General features: G+C 37.5%; 1 protein-coding gene across 4 annotated transcripts in view; it reads left to right on the forward strand.

Moving 5' to 3' along the window:
• Window positions 1-17,692, forward strand: part of SBF2 (SET binding factor 2) — a 215,094-nt gene that overhangs the window by 31,174 nt on the left and 166,228 nt on the right. For 2 of the 4 annotated variants that reach the window (XM_072337706.1, XM_072337708.1), the window contains exon 2: window positions 8,211-8,299. In XM_072337706.1, the coding sequence (XP_072193807.1) occupies window positions 8,211-8,299 (89 nt within the window). The remainder of the gene's footprint in view (window positions 1-8,210; window positions 8,300-17,692) is intronic. The other 2 variants (XM_072337707.1, XM_072337709.1) reach the window with 1 other exon arrangement.

Below are 17,692 nucleotides of genomic sequence, written 5' to 3' on the forward strand. Positions count from 1 at the left end.
GCTGCCCTTGACTGTAAATAGGAGTATGCTTATTTTAAGATTGCGGTCCATGCTTGGTTTAAAAAACCCAACCAAAAACCACTAAGCAAGCAAAAAAGCAAGAAGTAGTAGTAGAGAAGTGTTTACTCAAGCAAGTTTTGCATGAAGTGTGCTTCGTTCAAACTTTGTATGCTGGAATGGATGCTGGGTAATATGTTGAAATAATGGAGAAAATGTGAAGTTGTTTTCTAGTAAAATTATGGCTGGGAAATTTTAAAGCCAAACTTAATTTTTAATTATTTGATTTAGCAGTTGAAATTAAACATAAAGTAAAGTCGGGTTGTGAGAGGAATCAGATTTGTTAGGGCAGTGTTGCTATTAAAGCTATATATTTTCTTTGTTACAACGGGGAAAATGCCTCCATTTTCTTTTTTTGAGAGCATTCTGAGAAGCACCAAGACATGTGCTTTGAGTACAACACAGAAGGCAGTTTTGTCAGCTTAATTTTTATACCTTCCCAGAAAATAAATAGAAAAGATTTTCCAAGATAGCTGGGGAAGTCTCCTTCAGCTTGGTGTATTCAAAAGAATGTTTGTTCAATATAGAATGTTTATTTTTAAGCCCGCTCTCTCTTTCCTATCCAGAAGTTGGCAGAAGTCAGTTGTTTGCAAACAAGAAGGAGAATTGTCTGTGAGCAGGAAACTTTCTCCCTTCCAGCCCCCAAGCTTTTTTCCAGCTTCTTGAATATTAGGCCAACCAGTGGGTAGGGAATAACTTGGAAGTTTCCTAATGTTCACTGTTGCTTTCCCATGTCTGTTAGTTTCTTTTAAAACTTGCAAAATCATGTTGTACTACATTTTTTTTTTTTTGCTTGGTAGACTTTAACTGGAATTAAAGTATGTCACAGACTTCTTTTTTGGAGGACGGTTATACAGATTCAACTGTTGAAGCCAAGCTGTAGTAAATGTATCATTAACCTTCTCATGTAAGATTATGGGGGAATAGCAATCCTGGTGTAATGTAGAGGATGGTGATACCAAAGGGTTCTTCATAGTCTCTACAAAGCCTAGTGTTTCTAGTTCTGGAGTTTTAAAGGACAGCTCAGGTGATTGTGAAAGTCCTTTTGCAGACTCATAAAAACAGTATCTGCCACAGCAGCAAAAGGAAATAATTTTTTATGTACTTCACAACCAGAAAGTGTCATGGAGGTTACTGCCATGTCGTTAAGTTTTTTGTCTAAACACAGTATTCAAACTGACACAGCACTTCACGTGGCTAACAGGTTTTCAGGTGTAATAAACACTGAGTTGGTGACGTTCAATATGTAGCTATTCAGAGGGATTAGAAACTGGTGGAGCGCTGGCTGACCATGTCGTTGGGTGTGCTGCCAGCCCATTTTGCTGAGTACAGTACTGAGCATCTTCTGGGGCAATAGATCACTTTTTTTTTTGTTGTGGTTTGTTGTTTCTTTCCCTCCTCCAATGTAACGTGGGTTAATGGCTCTGCAAAATCAAAAATGACCAAAGGCAAAATCTGCTGAGACATTCGATGTCCAATTGTACCAATCTTGGTACCATCCGAGAATTACTGTCTCAGGTAATTCACACTAATAGTGTCAGTATGTGTGGAGTGGATTGAAATACTGCTTGCTTTTCTGAGAAGTTGGAGAAATAAGTTTTGTGTTTACAAACAAAAGGACTTAAAGATCATCTTGCCCTGTCTTTTATTGTAGCCTTAATTTGTATGACTGACCTCCAGAACGTCTGTCTTTCCATTTCCCTATGTTGCTGGATGCATTTCTTTGACTTCATTAAGGTGAATTGAGTATGAATTCTGATGAGCTGCAAAAAATAGTATCTGTGGTCATTGTAGGAAGTCTGTCTTCTGAATAGTGCTAGCTTGCTTATTTATTTATTTAACCTCTTGTTGCTCTTAGGCTGCTATGAAATGTTTCTTCTCTGGAATAAGATACAGTAAGATACAGTAAGATACAGTAAGATACGATAAGATACAGTAAGATACAGTAAGATACGATAAGATACAGTAAGATACAGTAAGATACGATAAGATACAGTAAGATACAGTAAGATACGATAAGATACAGTAAGATACAGTAAGATACGATAAGATACAGTAAGATACAGTAAGATACGATAAGATACAGTAAGATACAGTAAGATACAGTAAGATACAGTAAGATACAGTAAGATACAGTAAGATACAGTAAGATACAGTAAGATACAGTAAGATACAGTAAGATACAGTAAGATACAGTAAGATACAGTAAGATACAGTAAGATACAGTGTTAACGCCCGGTCTTCTTCAGAGTTAAGATGTTCATAACCTGTGATGTGCTACAAGGAGCAGATTTTTCAGAACTTTGTGCCATGTTTTCTAGATCTATCAGAGAAATATTTTTCTTCCTATAATTTTAAGCTCTCTTTAGCCTCTTGTACACCTTGGTTCCAGCCCCAGTTCCCATACTGGGACTTTCCAAGAGCTTATACTGCTTGTACGTGTTTGTACATGCTCTGTAGTGTCAAAATGCCTACCAGATACTTGCTGTTTTGTTTTGTTTAAATTTGTAGTACTTAGAACTGACATGCATAATTGACATTTTTAAATAGCTGATTCCTGTGTCATGAGTGGAGTGGGCTGGATCAGTTAGTAGCCCTTTAAAATACATCAGTAGAGCATGTCTGGAATTCTTTGATAAGGAGAAGACACGCTGGGGGAGAAGATGCCTACCAGAGGGACCTGGTGAGGCTTGAGAGGTGGGTAAGTGCCAGGTCCTGCACCTGAGTTGGGGCAATCCCAAGGCCATGTACAGCAAGTAATGGATTGAGAACAACCTTGAGGAGAAAGACTTGGTGATACTGGTTAATGAGGAGCTCAGTGTGAGTGTGTGCTTGCAGCTCAGAAAGCCAACTTTACCCTGGGCAACATCAAAAGAGGGAGATGATTTCCCCTTCTTCCTTGCTTTTTTGAGACAACACTTGAAGTTCTGCATTCAGCTCTGGTGTTCCAGTGTAAGAGGGACATGGAGCTGTTGGAGCAAGTCCAGACAAGGACCAGGAGGATGATCAGAGGGCTGGAGCACTTCTCCTTTGAAGAATGGCTAAGGGAGCTTGAGGCTGAACACAGCCTGGAGAAAGGAGGGCTCTGTGGAGACTTGACATAGGTCATTCAGTACCTAAAGGAGGCCTATAGGAAGTTGGAGAGGGGTCTCTATCAGGGACCATAGTGACAGGACAAAGAGTAACAGCTTGAAACTAAAAGAGGTTACATTTTGGTATAAGGTAGAAATTCTTTACTGTGAGGGTGGTGAGATGCTGGATCAAGTTGCCCAGCAAAGTTGTGAACACCCCATCCCTGGAAGTGTTCAAGGTGAAGCTGGATGTGTTTGGGAGCAACTTGGTCTAGCAGGAGATGTCCCTGCCTATGATAGGGAGGTTGGAACTGAATGTTCTGTAAGGTGTCTTCCAACCCAAGGCATCCTATGGCTTCGTGCTTCTATGAAAGTGTATGTTTCCAGGAATCATGAAATAACTGTTTAATTTTTTGCTACCCTGTACTGAATTGTCTTCCTTGCTAACATAGGGTTTTAAAAAAAATATTCAGTTTTAATGAATGAAGGTGATGAGGTGCTTTTTGGGACTGAATTGTTGATTTGTGCTTAAGATTGTTGAAGACTGTGTTAGGGTGAAACAGCTTGATAGAGACAAAGCAGTGAATGAAATACAAGTGAAATAGATATGAGTACATGTAATCAACTGAAAGAGGGGATAACAAATTGTTTAAACCAAATAATAGAAGTCCTTCAATTATTGGGGTGACAAGACTCTCAAGGTCATCTTAAACACCCCAAAAAAAGCACAACAGCACTCTTTAGAGACCATAGATATTTTATAAGAGCTGAATTGCTTCTTTGGGCTTGCCTACTGAAGAAATGAAGCCATTCTTTCTGGGCTATCTGAATGAAAAGTTGAAATTCAGGAAAGATTCTTTCTGAGGATGGATGCTTGTATGTCTATGGGCAATCTGATGCTGGTGTCTGACCACCCTTACAGTCAAAAAGTGTTTTCTTGTGTTCAGATTTTCCTGCTTTTTATTAGTGCCCAGTACCTTTTGTCCTGACAATGGGCACTGCTGGGATGAGTTTGGCTTTGCCTTCATTCTCTGTTGCCTTTTTCCCTGCCCAGAGCCTTCTAGGCTGAGCAGTGCCAGTTCTTTTTGAGATGCTTCAGAACTTTCATTGCCTTGAGCTGGGCTTGTTCTAGTAAGCTCAAGTCCAGGTGCTGTTAAAAAGGTTTCTTAAAGAAAATACAATCATAAACTGTATAAGACAAGAAATCTGGGAAGTACCTGCTGATATAAATTTGATTATTCTATCATCTATCATATTTTGTTTATCTGCACCTGTTTCCCCACCCCAGGACTGAAACATTGGAAAAAATGAAGGGGTTAAGATGGGAAAGCAGCTATTTGAATCTTGGGTGAACTGTTTGTGACCCGAAAGTTGATTTCAGTTGTGTTAAGGTGTTGGTGGTGTGTATTAAAACGATCACTATGCTCAGCGTGCGTTCAGAAAGGAAATCTTTATACAGACTGTACAAACAGCTGGCAAATTGGACCATTTTTACTTAGTGTTTGTGTATGGATCCTTTTAATTGGTGAAATGGTGAGGCAGTTAGATGCTTTTATGTATGGCTGATATGTGTCTAGGAGAAACTGAGCAAGGTCAGCAAATGTGGAAGTGTAGTTTGGTGTTAATAACAGTCACCGTTAAGAAGTTATGTGTTTGGCTTCATTAATTCCTAGCTGGCATTATTGGTCTCTTTCTTCTGTATGATTGAAAGTCTTTACCTTCAGCTGTTTCAAACTGTTGAAGTGCGCTGATAAAAAAAGAGTTTAATTTCTCAGCAGATTGCAGTGATTTCCATAGTACTCAGAAGCTGTACTGCCTGTGTTAGTGTATCATTCACCATCAGAGAGTGTGTCTTCAAACATGTAAAGCTGTGCCTCCCTGTGCTCCAGGTGATTTAGTGACTTCGTACTGGGAATGCGTGCTGGTAGTTTTAAAGCATTTTGTGTGGCAAAAGTGCTGAAGTTCATTCTTTGTGATCCGTAGCGTTTCTTCTTGTGTAGACCTGAAAATGATGTGTATTGTAATTTTCCTTAACAGGTCACCAAAGTGCTTGTACCCAGAGCTTTGTTGGTACGATTAACAGTACTTATAACTTAAATGCATTTTTATCGGGGGCTTGTAAGTAAAAAGACAGAGTTTATCAGAGTTCTCATTAATTTGGAATGTAAGTTGCATTAACAGCTTGCTTCTGGAATTTCAAGGGCAAGCATGAGATGGCATGTGACCTTTCATGGGGAAAGATTTATATAAGAAGGGAGTTTAAGGGACTCGGGTTCAGGAACCAGCAAGCTGTGCCAGAATTTCAATATGTTGCATGTTTGTGTTGTTGAAAGACAAAGATAGGAAGAGCGCAGTTAGAGTTTGTCTGGGCAGGAAAGTTGGATTTTCCTCAGTTTCTTAGGATGTGAACTGCAATATGGCATTTTTACAGGCTGAAATTCCATCTTGGTCTTGGACAGATTCTCTTCGTGTAGCTGTTGTACAGGTGATAGAGCAATATGCCTAAAAGTATAATTCAGATTTCCGGTTTGATCAGGTTCCATTCATAATAGAATGACTTACACAATCCTCAAGATAAAAAGAACCTCAGCAGTATCTTTATTTTTTATTTTTCTCTCCCCGTTCCTTCCTGAAAATGAACTTGCGGTTCATTGCTGCAATCACTGCTGAAATTGCAGCTTTCAAAATCTGTAACTTTTTGAAGCTTCATACATCACTTTATGCGGTATGTAAATAATTTACTCAAGAATTTAAGTAAAAATAATTGCAAAATACTTCAGTCAAAGAATAGGAAGGGTTTTGCTTTTGCAGAAATAACTTAGTGAAGATAGCAACATGGGTGTTTAATAATAGCAGTAGCAGTGGTTTTGTTGAGTACGCCACTTGAGCTCTTGCTACTGCCAGGCATCTTTTGCATACTTAATAATAAAAGCAACTACTGCTTTACGTAGAGCACATTAATATGCTGTGATTGTTTATGTTATGTTCATTCATGTGCATATTGTATTAAGTAGCTTGAACTTGTGGCTAATGCAAACTTCTTTCTCCTGCTGCTCGTATGCTGTGTTATAGAGCTATTTGCTTTCATGTTTTGCCCTAAAAGTGGGTCTGTGATGCACGGTCCTTCAGGCATCCTTCCACAAAACCTTACTTCTAAATTTGATCTTTCTTTATGTTGTTGATTCTTTCAAGATTCATCTCAACTGCTGTGGGCTTTAACTATTAAAATGCATTTTAAGAGCCTGCAGACTTCAGTTTTGCTGTTTAGGAACCTTTATGTGTTGTATAGAAGTACCAGCTTCTATTTTAAATCAGACTTTCATCTATGCTTGTTGTGTTGTCACCTTCCATTCTCATTATCGTAAAGCAATTTTCTTCAGAAATCAGACTAATATTAATCTTCTACATTGTGTTTTAGCATAACATAATTAGCTACAACATGATGTTGTAACATAAATAATATGGAGAAAATGGTGTTCTTCTGTGGAAAAGGCAAGATGGGTGTGAGAGAAAAGACCCTGGTGTACAGACTGAAGATGAACATTCTCTCCACTGTTGTGTGCTGCTTCTTTAAATATGAAAGACATAAGCCAAAATCTATGGACAGCCTGCTTTGTGTTGGGTAGCAACTCAGCTCATACCAGTCCTGTTGTGCAGTATTCCTTCAGAACAGTCTTGTGCTGTGGTTTAACCCTGGCTGGCAGCTCAGCACGGCACAGATGCCCACTTGCTCTCTGCATGTGGTACAGAGACAGAAGAGTAAATGTGAGAACTCCTGGGTTGAAGTAAAGGCATTTCACTAAGTAATGCAAAGGCTGTGCACACATGGAGGGCAAAATAAGGAATTAATTCACCACTTCCCATCAGCAGGCTCATATTCAGCCACTGCCAGCAAAGCAGGGCTCAGCACACTTAACAGTTTCTCGGGAAGATGAATGGCATCACTCCCAGCATCTTCCTTTCTTCTTCCTTTCTCCTAGCTTTCACCGCTGAGCATGATGCCACCTGGAATGGGATAACACTTTGGTCAGCCTGGGTCAGCTGTTCTGGTTGGGCACCTTCCAGCTCTCTGTTGGCAGGGCAGTGCGAGAAGCAGAGAAGCCCTGTGTAAGCACTGCTCTGCAACAACAGAAACATCAGTGTGTTATCACCACTGCTTTCATCAGAAATCCAAAACACAGCATCATATGAGCCATGGTGGGGGAAAAAAAAGCAACCCAGCTGAAAACTGAAATGTTGATTAATGTAAAAATTGCTTTCAAATGGCTGTTTGACGCTGTGCATCCCAGACATGAAGTTTTATAAACGTGTTGGTTGTTTTCAAGTTCTTTTTCAAGTCTCCAATAGTTCTGAGATTGAGTGTGCAGATCTGTGTTTGCATGTGTGTTCCTGTATAATTCAGGTTTTCAGAACACAGCTGTGGAATATTTGTGTCTTTTTTGAAGGGCTTGATTATATACTGCACTGTATTTAAATAAAATTAAAAAAAAAAAAAGGAAAACGAGGCAAAAAAACCCCAATAACCAGCAATTGAGAGAAGTTAGCAGAAATAAGCAGTTTATTATTATTTTTTTTTCTCTGTACATTTCAGTGAGAAAATCTCAGGTGAATGTCCTAGAAAACCAGCCATGATTCCCATCCAGGCACTAGAATGTCCTAGATAAATCCTATAGGCTCTTAGTCCATGAACTTCTCCCTTTTCAAAACTACATTTTTGCTGTTTGTTTTGTGTGTGTGTGTGTGTGTTTTAAATAACAGACTATACACTACTTTTAGTTTACTTTTCTTTGTTGAAAGAGTGTAGGATTACCAAAAGTCAGCCATCTCTTTTGAAACACGTGGCAGATAAAAGCTGTCTGCAGCTCGCAGCTTCATTTCATGTTGTGACTTCTGAGGTTACTACTGGAGAATATTAACTGTGTTTACTTTGTGACTTGCAAGATACATTTGAGGAACCAGTTCTTCCTCTTGGGGTGAAACATTCACAAGTACTGGATATATTCTCAAATTCATGATAGTTGATATTCTGCCAGGTTGCACTGGTGTTCGCTGGCTTTCACTAATTGTGTTCTTGTATGTCAGCAGGTCCAGCAGAAGGTTTGGGAAAAATAATACAGAGGTTTCCTCAGAAGGACTGGGACGATACTCCTTTCCCACAGGGAATAGAGTTGGTAAGTTTGCTCTACATTTTGTACATTTTAGAATTCCTTTTACATATAGTTGGAAGATATCTGCCTCCATACAGTAACTTATTAACAAGTCAATCAGGGAATGAGAAGAAAAAAGGTGGGTAAAGGGGAGATAATAGCTTTCAGAATAGTAATTTTGGCTAGCAGAAGATAATTTATTCTTATTATATGTTGGTATTCCTAGAATACAAGAGGAATCTGCTTCATGGTTAGAAGCAATGCATTTAAAATAAATGTTTATTTGTGTCCATATGTCTATTGTTGGCTACATTTTTAGAGGCATCCTTAAAATTGCAGATGACTCATCAAATCATGTTCAAGTGAACAGACGTGTGTTTTTATATTGTATACTTTAAAAAAAATGAATTGGAAATTATAACGACATCACAATTAACTGGCTTCATTAAAACAGTGAGTCTTTAGCATTCATTATGCTATCTGTTAAGGACAACACTAATGAAAGCTGTGCTGAACAAGATGAGCATACAGTGATCTATTTTATGTATTCTCTATGGTAAGTAGCACTTTCCCTCTTGTAGTGTGATGCTGAGATGCAGTGAGGAGGTACATCTTACTCATTCAGGTCAGGGATTCGTTACAAGTATGGCCCTAAAAACTCCAAAGAGAAATGGATTGCAGTGGTTACGCTATGCAAATGAGGTTTCTGAGAAGTCAGCAGAAACTCACTGCTGTGAACTTAGGGACTTCTGGGACAGGATGGGCTAGGGAAGGAGATGGCCTGTAGGAAGTGTTACAAAATCTGCTGCAAAAAATAAAGACACTGACGCTTCACTGAACTTATTACACAGATGCAGCAAACACAGCAAGCTTTTATTGGTACAGTACTTCTTAATTGATGTTCAGCTGGCTTTCAGATTCACAGCGTGCCATTGGTTAGGTGCTGTCCTTTCCTGAGGAAGGGGAAGAAGGAGATCTTTGTTTTTTGCTTGCCAGTATGATCTCTCATACGGCAGAGGTTTGTACACTGTGTGCTGGTGTGTGGAATGGACTGCTCATTTTCTTCAGCAGTGTGGTTTAAATTTCTTCATAGTCAAGCACAGTCCTTATGTTATGTGGGGATGTCATGCATTAATGACTGGTGTAAGCATTATTTCCGACACACGTGGTGGATAGTTACAGTGTTTGTGGTAGGTTTGCATAATACTGCATTTAGCAATGTAGTGCTGTGCTGTAACAATGGAAGCTCCTGCTTTCTCTAAAGCATTTCTGCTACTGTTACAACATTATAGCACTGTGCATAGCTATTGCACTTTACTATAACCATTAGTGTGTGCTCAGTGATTACTAACCAGGTTCTGATGAGCGACTTTCATAGCAAAGACGTTTACGGATCTTGAGAATTAACCTTTTGATGTGAAGGCTTAGTTTAGTTTATTTTTTTAGTTTTGTTTATTTGTTTTGTTTTTTAAACTACTGTCTTGGAGTTGAAGGAGGTGGTTCGTTCTTGCTTTAAACAATTGCAAGAGTTTGATTCATACTGAGATTTATTTTGTCATGTTAATCTTCCTTACCAATTCCACACATGTTTTGAAATAAAAGAGAACACTTAACAGTTAAAGCAATGAAGCTGTTTATCCCTGCTCTTCACTTAAGTAGAATCACTGAGGCTTGACGCTTCCCAAGGAAAATGAAATCCAGCTTTTTAAACAGTAGGGGCATCTTTTCAGCTAGTCTGTAAAACTATCCGAGTTTTGAATTGCTGTCCAAACTTGACAATCACATTTTATTTAATTAGGATTGAATACATAATGCAAAGATTATATACTAAAGTAAATAATTTAGAAGAGTCAGATATTGGCAAGATGTTGTTCTCAGCTTTTTGTGAGAGTGTAACAGGAATCAGTGTAAATAGATAGAAAGGAAAGAAGAAACACTGTGTTGCTGTTTTAAGCCTGTCATCTTATGGGCAGTATTGATATCATTAACAGTGTAACTGGCAAACCTGGAAAAGAGAGAAAGAAGGTAAGAACAGTCTAGATGACAAAAAAGTTTATGAGAATGAAGGTAGGTGTTTTTATGAACACTACTTAACTCAGACTAGCCATAGAACTAGATACCTTCAAGTCTATTTTCTCCCCTTTGAATGGAGTCTTTATGGTTTCTGTTACTGGGAAATGAAATACCCGAACAACAATGACTTGTATTTGAAAAACATTATTCTCTATCCATTTTTCATGAAGGAAAAATGGAAACACACTTTTAATGCCTAGTGTTAAGATGGGAGTTCTATTTTTGATTCTTACTGTCAAAGCTGGTTCCTTTACCATGAATCACTGAGATCGTGGTTCCCTTTCCTGCCCCCCTAGTGTTTTATAAAGTGCATTGTTTGTGAGTATGGGCACGTGAATACCCAGATTGCATGTCCAAATAACGTAGGATGAATTGGACAATTCCTCTTGGCAGAGGATATGATCCAACGCTTGTTTTCCATTCGTATTGTTCATGGTATTTTGTGAAACAGGGCAAAGAACTATGCTGAAATGAGTATGCCCATGCTCACGCCCCAAGTTTTAGTACTTTAAGATGAAAACGTCTGTTTGGACCACAGCTTGTAGAAATGCAGTTGGTTCATGTTCTGCTCAAAAGTTCAGTGAGACTTCTTGGGATGAGTCTTTCCTCCTCTGAAACCCGCATACCTCCTGCTTGACTCCAGTTTGCTAAGATTACTGAGACACAGACCAAGTCAATGTAGAGAACAGAGTGGTGCAGATAGTTCTAACCTAAATAAAAGTGGTACAGATAATGTTTCTTGTTTTGTTGAGCTCAGTTTTGAAAAATGGGCTGATATAAAAGGACTGTACCCAGTGGACCTGCCCTGTCTGAGTGCAAGGAATCATCCTGAGAACATCTTACCTAGGAAAAAAACAAACACCAAAATGCGAGAACTTTTAGCCTTGACTGTGTTTGTACTTCTGCTAATTCAACATAGGTAGGTTGAGAACTAGGTCATTATAAAATGTAATTGCAGTTTGAACTTTACTGAAGAATACTGTATTTCATATGCATATATTCTTCATTATAAGAATCAAGAGTATGTATGGGTTTTTTTTTTTGTTATGTAAGTAGTATGTTAGTTATTTCCTAGTTTTCTTTAATATACATTAATTCTGAAATAAATGCATCATCCAAAATTCAACAGTAATATACTTAAGGAGGCTCTATTAAATGTTTGAATTTGTTTTGTAAAATGAATTGTCTCTGGTTGCTAGTGGTAAGGGAGCAGAGCTGTGACACAGTTGAGGGAATTATGCTGTCAGTTGTTCTTGATTGGTGTATGTTCTTAGCTTCTACCTATCTGCATCTCTTAAAACTTCATCTTGCATTTTCCATTTATTTAATGGCTTCACAGCTTTTACCTCTGTTTCATTTATAATTGAACAGAGAAACTTTGAGACCCGAGCCACCTGCAAGTTCCTGTTTATATATATATATATGTATATATAATATATATATATTATTGAATATTGAATAGTTTTTAATTTTTAAGTGCATATGTTTGGGTACCTTTGACAATGGCTGGTCTGTTTCAGAGAAGTTACTGAAGTTTTACACAAATACACTTTAAGTTTAAAAATAGACCTTTAAACTCATGAGACATACAGCAGTTTAGTACTTGGATGGTTAAACTTATTGTTCTCTCTTGTAGAACAAATCTTAAGAGAGTGTGTTGGTTTCATGAGTTGGCTTTATATTTCTGCATATTTTTCTTATTTATAAGCCTATTTTACTTCTGCTATAAACTATTCTAGACTGTAATTAGTTATACATCAAAGGAGGAAGCTTTGGTATGCAGTGTTACAATGTATACTTGCATACTTTGGTATGCAGTCTTACAGTGTATGCTCATTTTTGTCTGGGGGCTAAATTAGCTGAACTATGTCTCATCTGCATTACTCAGTTGGGAGGATAATGTTAATTGTGCCCGTGAAAATCACACTTGCAAATAGATTTCGTTGTGTGAAACTAAACTGGATGCAACACTGGTTAGTAATTTGTGATGAGGAGGGAGGAACGTTCCCCCATATAACCGTTAGTAGAGCCATCAATTCATACAACTTTAAATTCAAAGGTATGTAAGTATAGAATTGGGTGTATATTTCTAGACAAGCTAATGGCCTATCCAAATAATTACTTACACCATAAAATGTAGCTTCAATTAGTAAAAAAATGTTTTTATTCTTTTCCTTTGGATTAAGCTTACAGGCATTATGATGCTATGAGAAATACTGAGGAAAGACAGTATGCATCCTTTTGAGAGCTGTCTGAAATCTGGCCTCCTGCTTGAGGGTTGGATGTTGCTGTCACGAGCATATTATCCCTTAGTACACCTTCATCTTAGAGTTTCTGCGCCTTCCAGTGGCTTAGGATGTAAACTCTAAAATGTACATGAAGTATTATGAAATATTGGATTTATTTTCCAGATTCCGACTAATTTGGAATTCGAAGTGTGGGAAAAAGAAATATCATAGAATCATAGACATATCAATCATATCAAATGACTGTATGGAATGATATTTATATATTTTTAAAGTGTGTTGGTATTTCGACTTAACTAAAAGGTCTCAATGTTCTGACAAAAACTAAGTTCATATACCTCTACAACTTTCCAATTTGTGATGGTGTACACATCTTATGAGTGACAGCTATACTTCTGAGTTGTTAAGGAAATATACAGATCGGTTAAAGCTTCAGTGTGGGATCAGTGGGGAAGAAAGCTGTCCAAAGGGGGGGGGGGAGAGGAACCCAAGAAAAAAACACACCTTATTTGTCTTCAGAGTTGCATTGAAAAAACAATTGCTGTCTGCCAATGGAAGACATTTTAAGGTAAGCTAGACTTTAAACTTCTGGAACATAAACTTTTGGAGATTTCGAACAAAGTGTTTCTGAAAACCATTAGACATGCCTATGGAAGTGATGGTCTTAACATTTTACAGCTCTTTGTTCAGCACCATTTTTGGTTGACCACTTGGTATATTCCATGTTTTCTAGAAAAAAATCTAATACCTGAATGTTTTATGTAATAGTTTAAGTAAGGCATAAGAGATGAACTGGACTGCAGATGAGCCTCTTACAGTCTGAAGTGATTAAAGTTTTAAGGGAGCTAATCATTAAAGGCTCCAGTCTTAACTAGCTGATGTATAAGCCAGTTTTTCTACAACAGTAGTACTTTTAAAGATCTGAATAAATGGTTGACTTACAGAATCCGTTTAGGTGCCAGCGCTCTTGGTCAGCCATAGATGTTTTGGTTCTCTCAGTTCTTTTTCCCCTCAGATTTTGTGTTCTGTTTTCAAGAATCATTACTTAAATAATTACCTAATGAAAAAGTACATTACAGAGTTTATGGTAGCGCTTTGAAGAGCATTGTGGTGTTCTTTATGTATTGCATTGCAGCACTGATTCTTTCAGTACTTCAGTAGAAAATATTGTGGCAGATGTACAGCTAACATTCTTTATCAGCATTATGGACTCAGTTTATATTCCTTTAACTTGTCTATATTATCCTCCAGTGGAAATCTTACAGTGCCATAAATATGCTGTGTTTTAAAGCAGTGTCTCTGCTGTGCTGTAAAATGGCTGTATTCAGGTTTCAGAATCCCACTACTTTTACTGACTGGATTTTAACTGCTGGATTTTGTAGGTTAGTGGGATAATGTAATTTCGTATTGAAACCTAAGGATTTTCACATAGCCCTTGCATGGCAAAATGTGTTCTTTCTTGACAAAATACTGTGAAAAGATGCAATGAAAGTGATTTATTTTATTTTATTTTTTTTTTTTTTTGTTATATAAAAAGTACTATCTTCTTGTATCGTATTCAGCTTACCTTGCCTAGGTAGTAAGCAGGTGTCAGCATTTCCCAGTACTTTGTGTGGGCAAACAAGTGTGTTGTGCTTCTTAAAGTTCCCTGATTCATACTTAGTTCTGAAAAAGGCTAACACTGTTCTGATAGCCGGGGGCTAGGCAAAGGAAGACATCAGATAAATAAAAGACTTTGGCATTGAGAAAGGCAATGGGTTTGTTCTCCTTATATTTTGAGAATAAGGTAGTAGTGGTTGGATGTTATAGCAAAGAAAATTTAGTGTGAAGAGCAGGAAACATTTAAAAAGAGCTTAAAATGAGAATTTTGAGCATTATTGTTTTAAGTATTAGAAAATATCCGGGAGGAATGACTTGTTTGAATGCAGCATGAAAGTGGAGTCACTTGGATAGTCTCCCGAGGTTCCTTTTTCATTTGTTAATCGGAAAGCTAAGACTCTGGATCTCTGCACGTCTGGTTGTTTGCTCCTCTGCAGGGAGGGACAATAGTATCTGTCAGGTGTTTCCTTTGGGATTTTGTCCTCCTCAGTGAATGCGGTTTTTCTGAAGAGTTCTTATCGCTGTCAGGTCAGTTTCCTATAACTGCTTAGTAGGAGGATAGAAAATTAAAACTGCAAAACTGTGATAACCCCTTAAGACACTGAAGTGAAATATGTCAGAACTGTTTAACAATTTGTTGTTTAAAATTCCCATAATTTGTCTTGGCTTATTAGTAGAAATAATTAATTCTCAACATGCTGTAGTAAATTGCAATCATACTTAAGCTTGACATGCTGTAATTTTGAAGTTTCTGAGGTTCTGTTTGTTTTGGATGTTGTCTGGTTTTGTACAGGGAGCTGGGATTCTCTGTGGTTTTGGAGAGAGCTGTAAAGCAAGACTTGTCTACTGAATTCGTAGCTATATTTCCAGTTGTCACACAACTAGCTTGCCTAGTTTGTGTGAGGGAGCAGGCAGGGAGATGGTGTGCATCTCAACAAATACAATCTATTGGGCTGAATACAAGATTGTGAAGTTTGAACTGGGTCACTGAATACATTCTGGGGATCCAGAAATAATCGATCTGTGCAGTTGATTGTTAAATAATGTAAATCGGCTTGGAATGTTTTCTAACAGTTAAAGAAAACAGGATAATTGGGGGGGAAAGTTTTTTTCTGAACGAATTTGTTGATGGTGTGTTTTGTTAGAGCTGGTTTGATAAGAATTTCTCATTAGTTGACCAACTGTCTAATTTGAACTTTTTATATCTTTCTAATAACATTTGATGCAGGTTTTTTCTACCAACTTAAATCATCTTGACAGTTTGAAAGTTTGACTTCCTCAACTTGGAAACAATTCTGTGATGATTTTATGCAGTGCTCTTATTTGTAGTAGGTTATAAGAGGCGTATCCTACAGGTGTTCATTTAATAATAATTAAATCAGATAATTAAAGCAGATTGTGAATACTCAAAAGACTTAACAATTCAATATACTCGGTGCTGCAGTTTGCAACGTTATCATGCTATTAGAAGTCAAGCAGAATCTTTTGTACAAAGATTTTCTACCTCTTTCTAATTTCTTTAACTGCTGGTTTCACTTTCTGCCCTCAGTACAGGGCGGAGCAAGTGGCTGCCCTACAACACCTGGTGCAATGAAATGTACCCTCTGCACAAGTACCTGTGGACACCTTAGGAGCAAGCTGACTTGAGTTGTTCAGCACCTGCAGAGTCCCAGGGAAAAGACTGGGATTTTATTTCTTTATTTTTTTTTCAAAAGAAATTTGTTGGCCTCAAGTACCTTTAAGTAACTGCATTGAATTGAAAAAAAGAATGTGTTCAGGTCTTTCAGGTTTTAGTGTACAGCTTTTTTGTACTCTATTTTGTCCATTACTTCACAATTTGCAGTTTATTCCTTTTGTTGGCGCAGAAACTTGATATTAGTTGGTGTAAAAAGAATACCCTTATGAACTTACATGCAGGTCTGAAAATAGGAAAAGGAGCTGAGCTTCTTATATGGCCTTCCTCCAGTACTGTTCTGTAATAATTTCTGATATGGTCTAACCTAACTTTAATAAGCTCTAATATGAGCATTTATAATAAGATGTTTAATTCAGTGGGATCTGGGAATGTTGCCTGAGATAATAATGAAGATACTTTCTTATTTTTAGTAAAATCAATAAACTAAGTTTAGGGAGTTTGCTTCTGATTACAGTAAAGTGAGAAGAAAGCCATAAGCATGGTTAGTCAGTGATGAATTATGAGTAAGGAAGCAATACTGTGGAACTTGGAATTTGGTCAGCAGTTTACCTAATCTTTTCCTAGCAATAACTTCTGTACTGTCTTCATTGTTCTGTGAATATCAGATATAAACCTATAAACCAGGTATAAAGGCCAAAACCTTTCAAAAATGATTGTTAATGCTGTGGTTTGATCCATAAAGTGGTGTGGCTTTATATAATATTTCTAGAAGAGACCTCTGTGCCCTCTGTTTAGTTGCAATATCTTTATCTTCTTCTTGGGCATGCTGTCAAAGGATCATTTGAACAGGTGCTTTTATTTAGCTGTAATGGACACCAGGATAAACTAAGAGGTAGTTTTATTTCTGTATCAACAGTAGAGTAATAAATTAAGGACTTGAACTGGCTCATAGTATGATTCTCTGAAGCTACAACTTTCACAGATTTGGAGATAAGGCAGTTCAGACTTGAGGTGAAGTTAATATTACTTGTGTGGTGATCCTTTAAAGGTTTGTAGTTCTTTCTCAACCTGCAATTCATTAAATCTGAGCTACAGAGTGAACCTAGGCAAAGGATAGGAACGTTGAGAGCCAAATCTTCTTTTAAACAGCTTTTCAAATTCATTCACAAATGGGTTTCTCTCACACGATATGGCAAATCTTGTAGTTTTTAATTCACATTGAGAATGTAGGACAAGGCATTTCAGCTCATCTTCTCTGTGGAAATGTACAATTGTTCCAGGTCCAACCATCTGTTTTGAGATGACTCTTAGCATATTTCTTTGTTTATGTGTCTGGTTTGTTCTTGTTATTTCTCTGGTTTCTGTTAGCTACTGCATTTTCCTCTGCGGGTAGAGAAAAAGCAGGTAGGCTTGATAATGTCACCTGTGCTCTGCACATTGCTACAACCTGCAAATGTTGCAGTACCCATCTCCGTTTTGGACCAAATCTGGTAAAAAAGAAAGAAAAAAACAGAAGGCCAAGCCAAAAAATTCTGCACGTTTAGAGACTCCATCACTTTTTTAAATTTCTGGAGTGATTTTTTTTCCCCTCATCTTTTTAGATTTGTCTCAAACTAAGTTACTACTGTTCTTTTTTGAAGTAACTTTTCCATCTAGATTTTGTCATAAAATTGTCTGCAAGCTGCTGCTCATCTTTCCCCTCCCCCCACTGATCTCTTAATCTTTAATGAGAAACTTTTATTTATGTCAGCAAAAGGAGGTGTGAGGAATAAGTAGATTGCACTCAGATACTGAGTAGGTTTTCAATTATTGAGTAAAAAATGTCTGATCTTTTTATGTTGAAAGAATGCATGTTCTGCCTTG

This window comes from Excalfactoria chinensis, chromosome 5 (genome assembly GCF_039878825.1).
Source record: "Excalfactoria chinensis isolate bCotChi1 chromosome 5, bCotChi1.hap2, whole genome shotgun sequence".
NCBI classification, from domain to species: Eukaryota; Metazoa; Chordata; class Aves; order Galliformes; family Phasianidae; genus Excalfactoria; species Excalfactoria chinensis.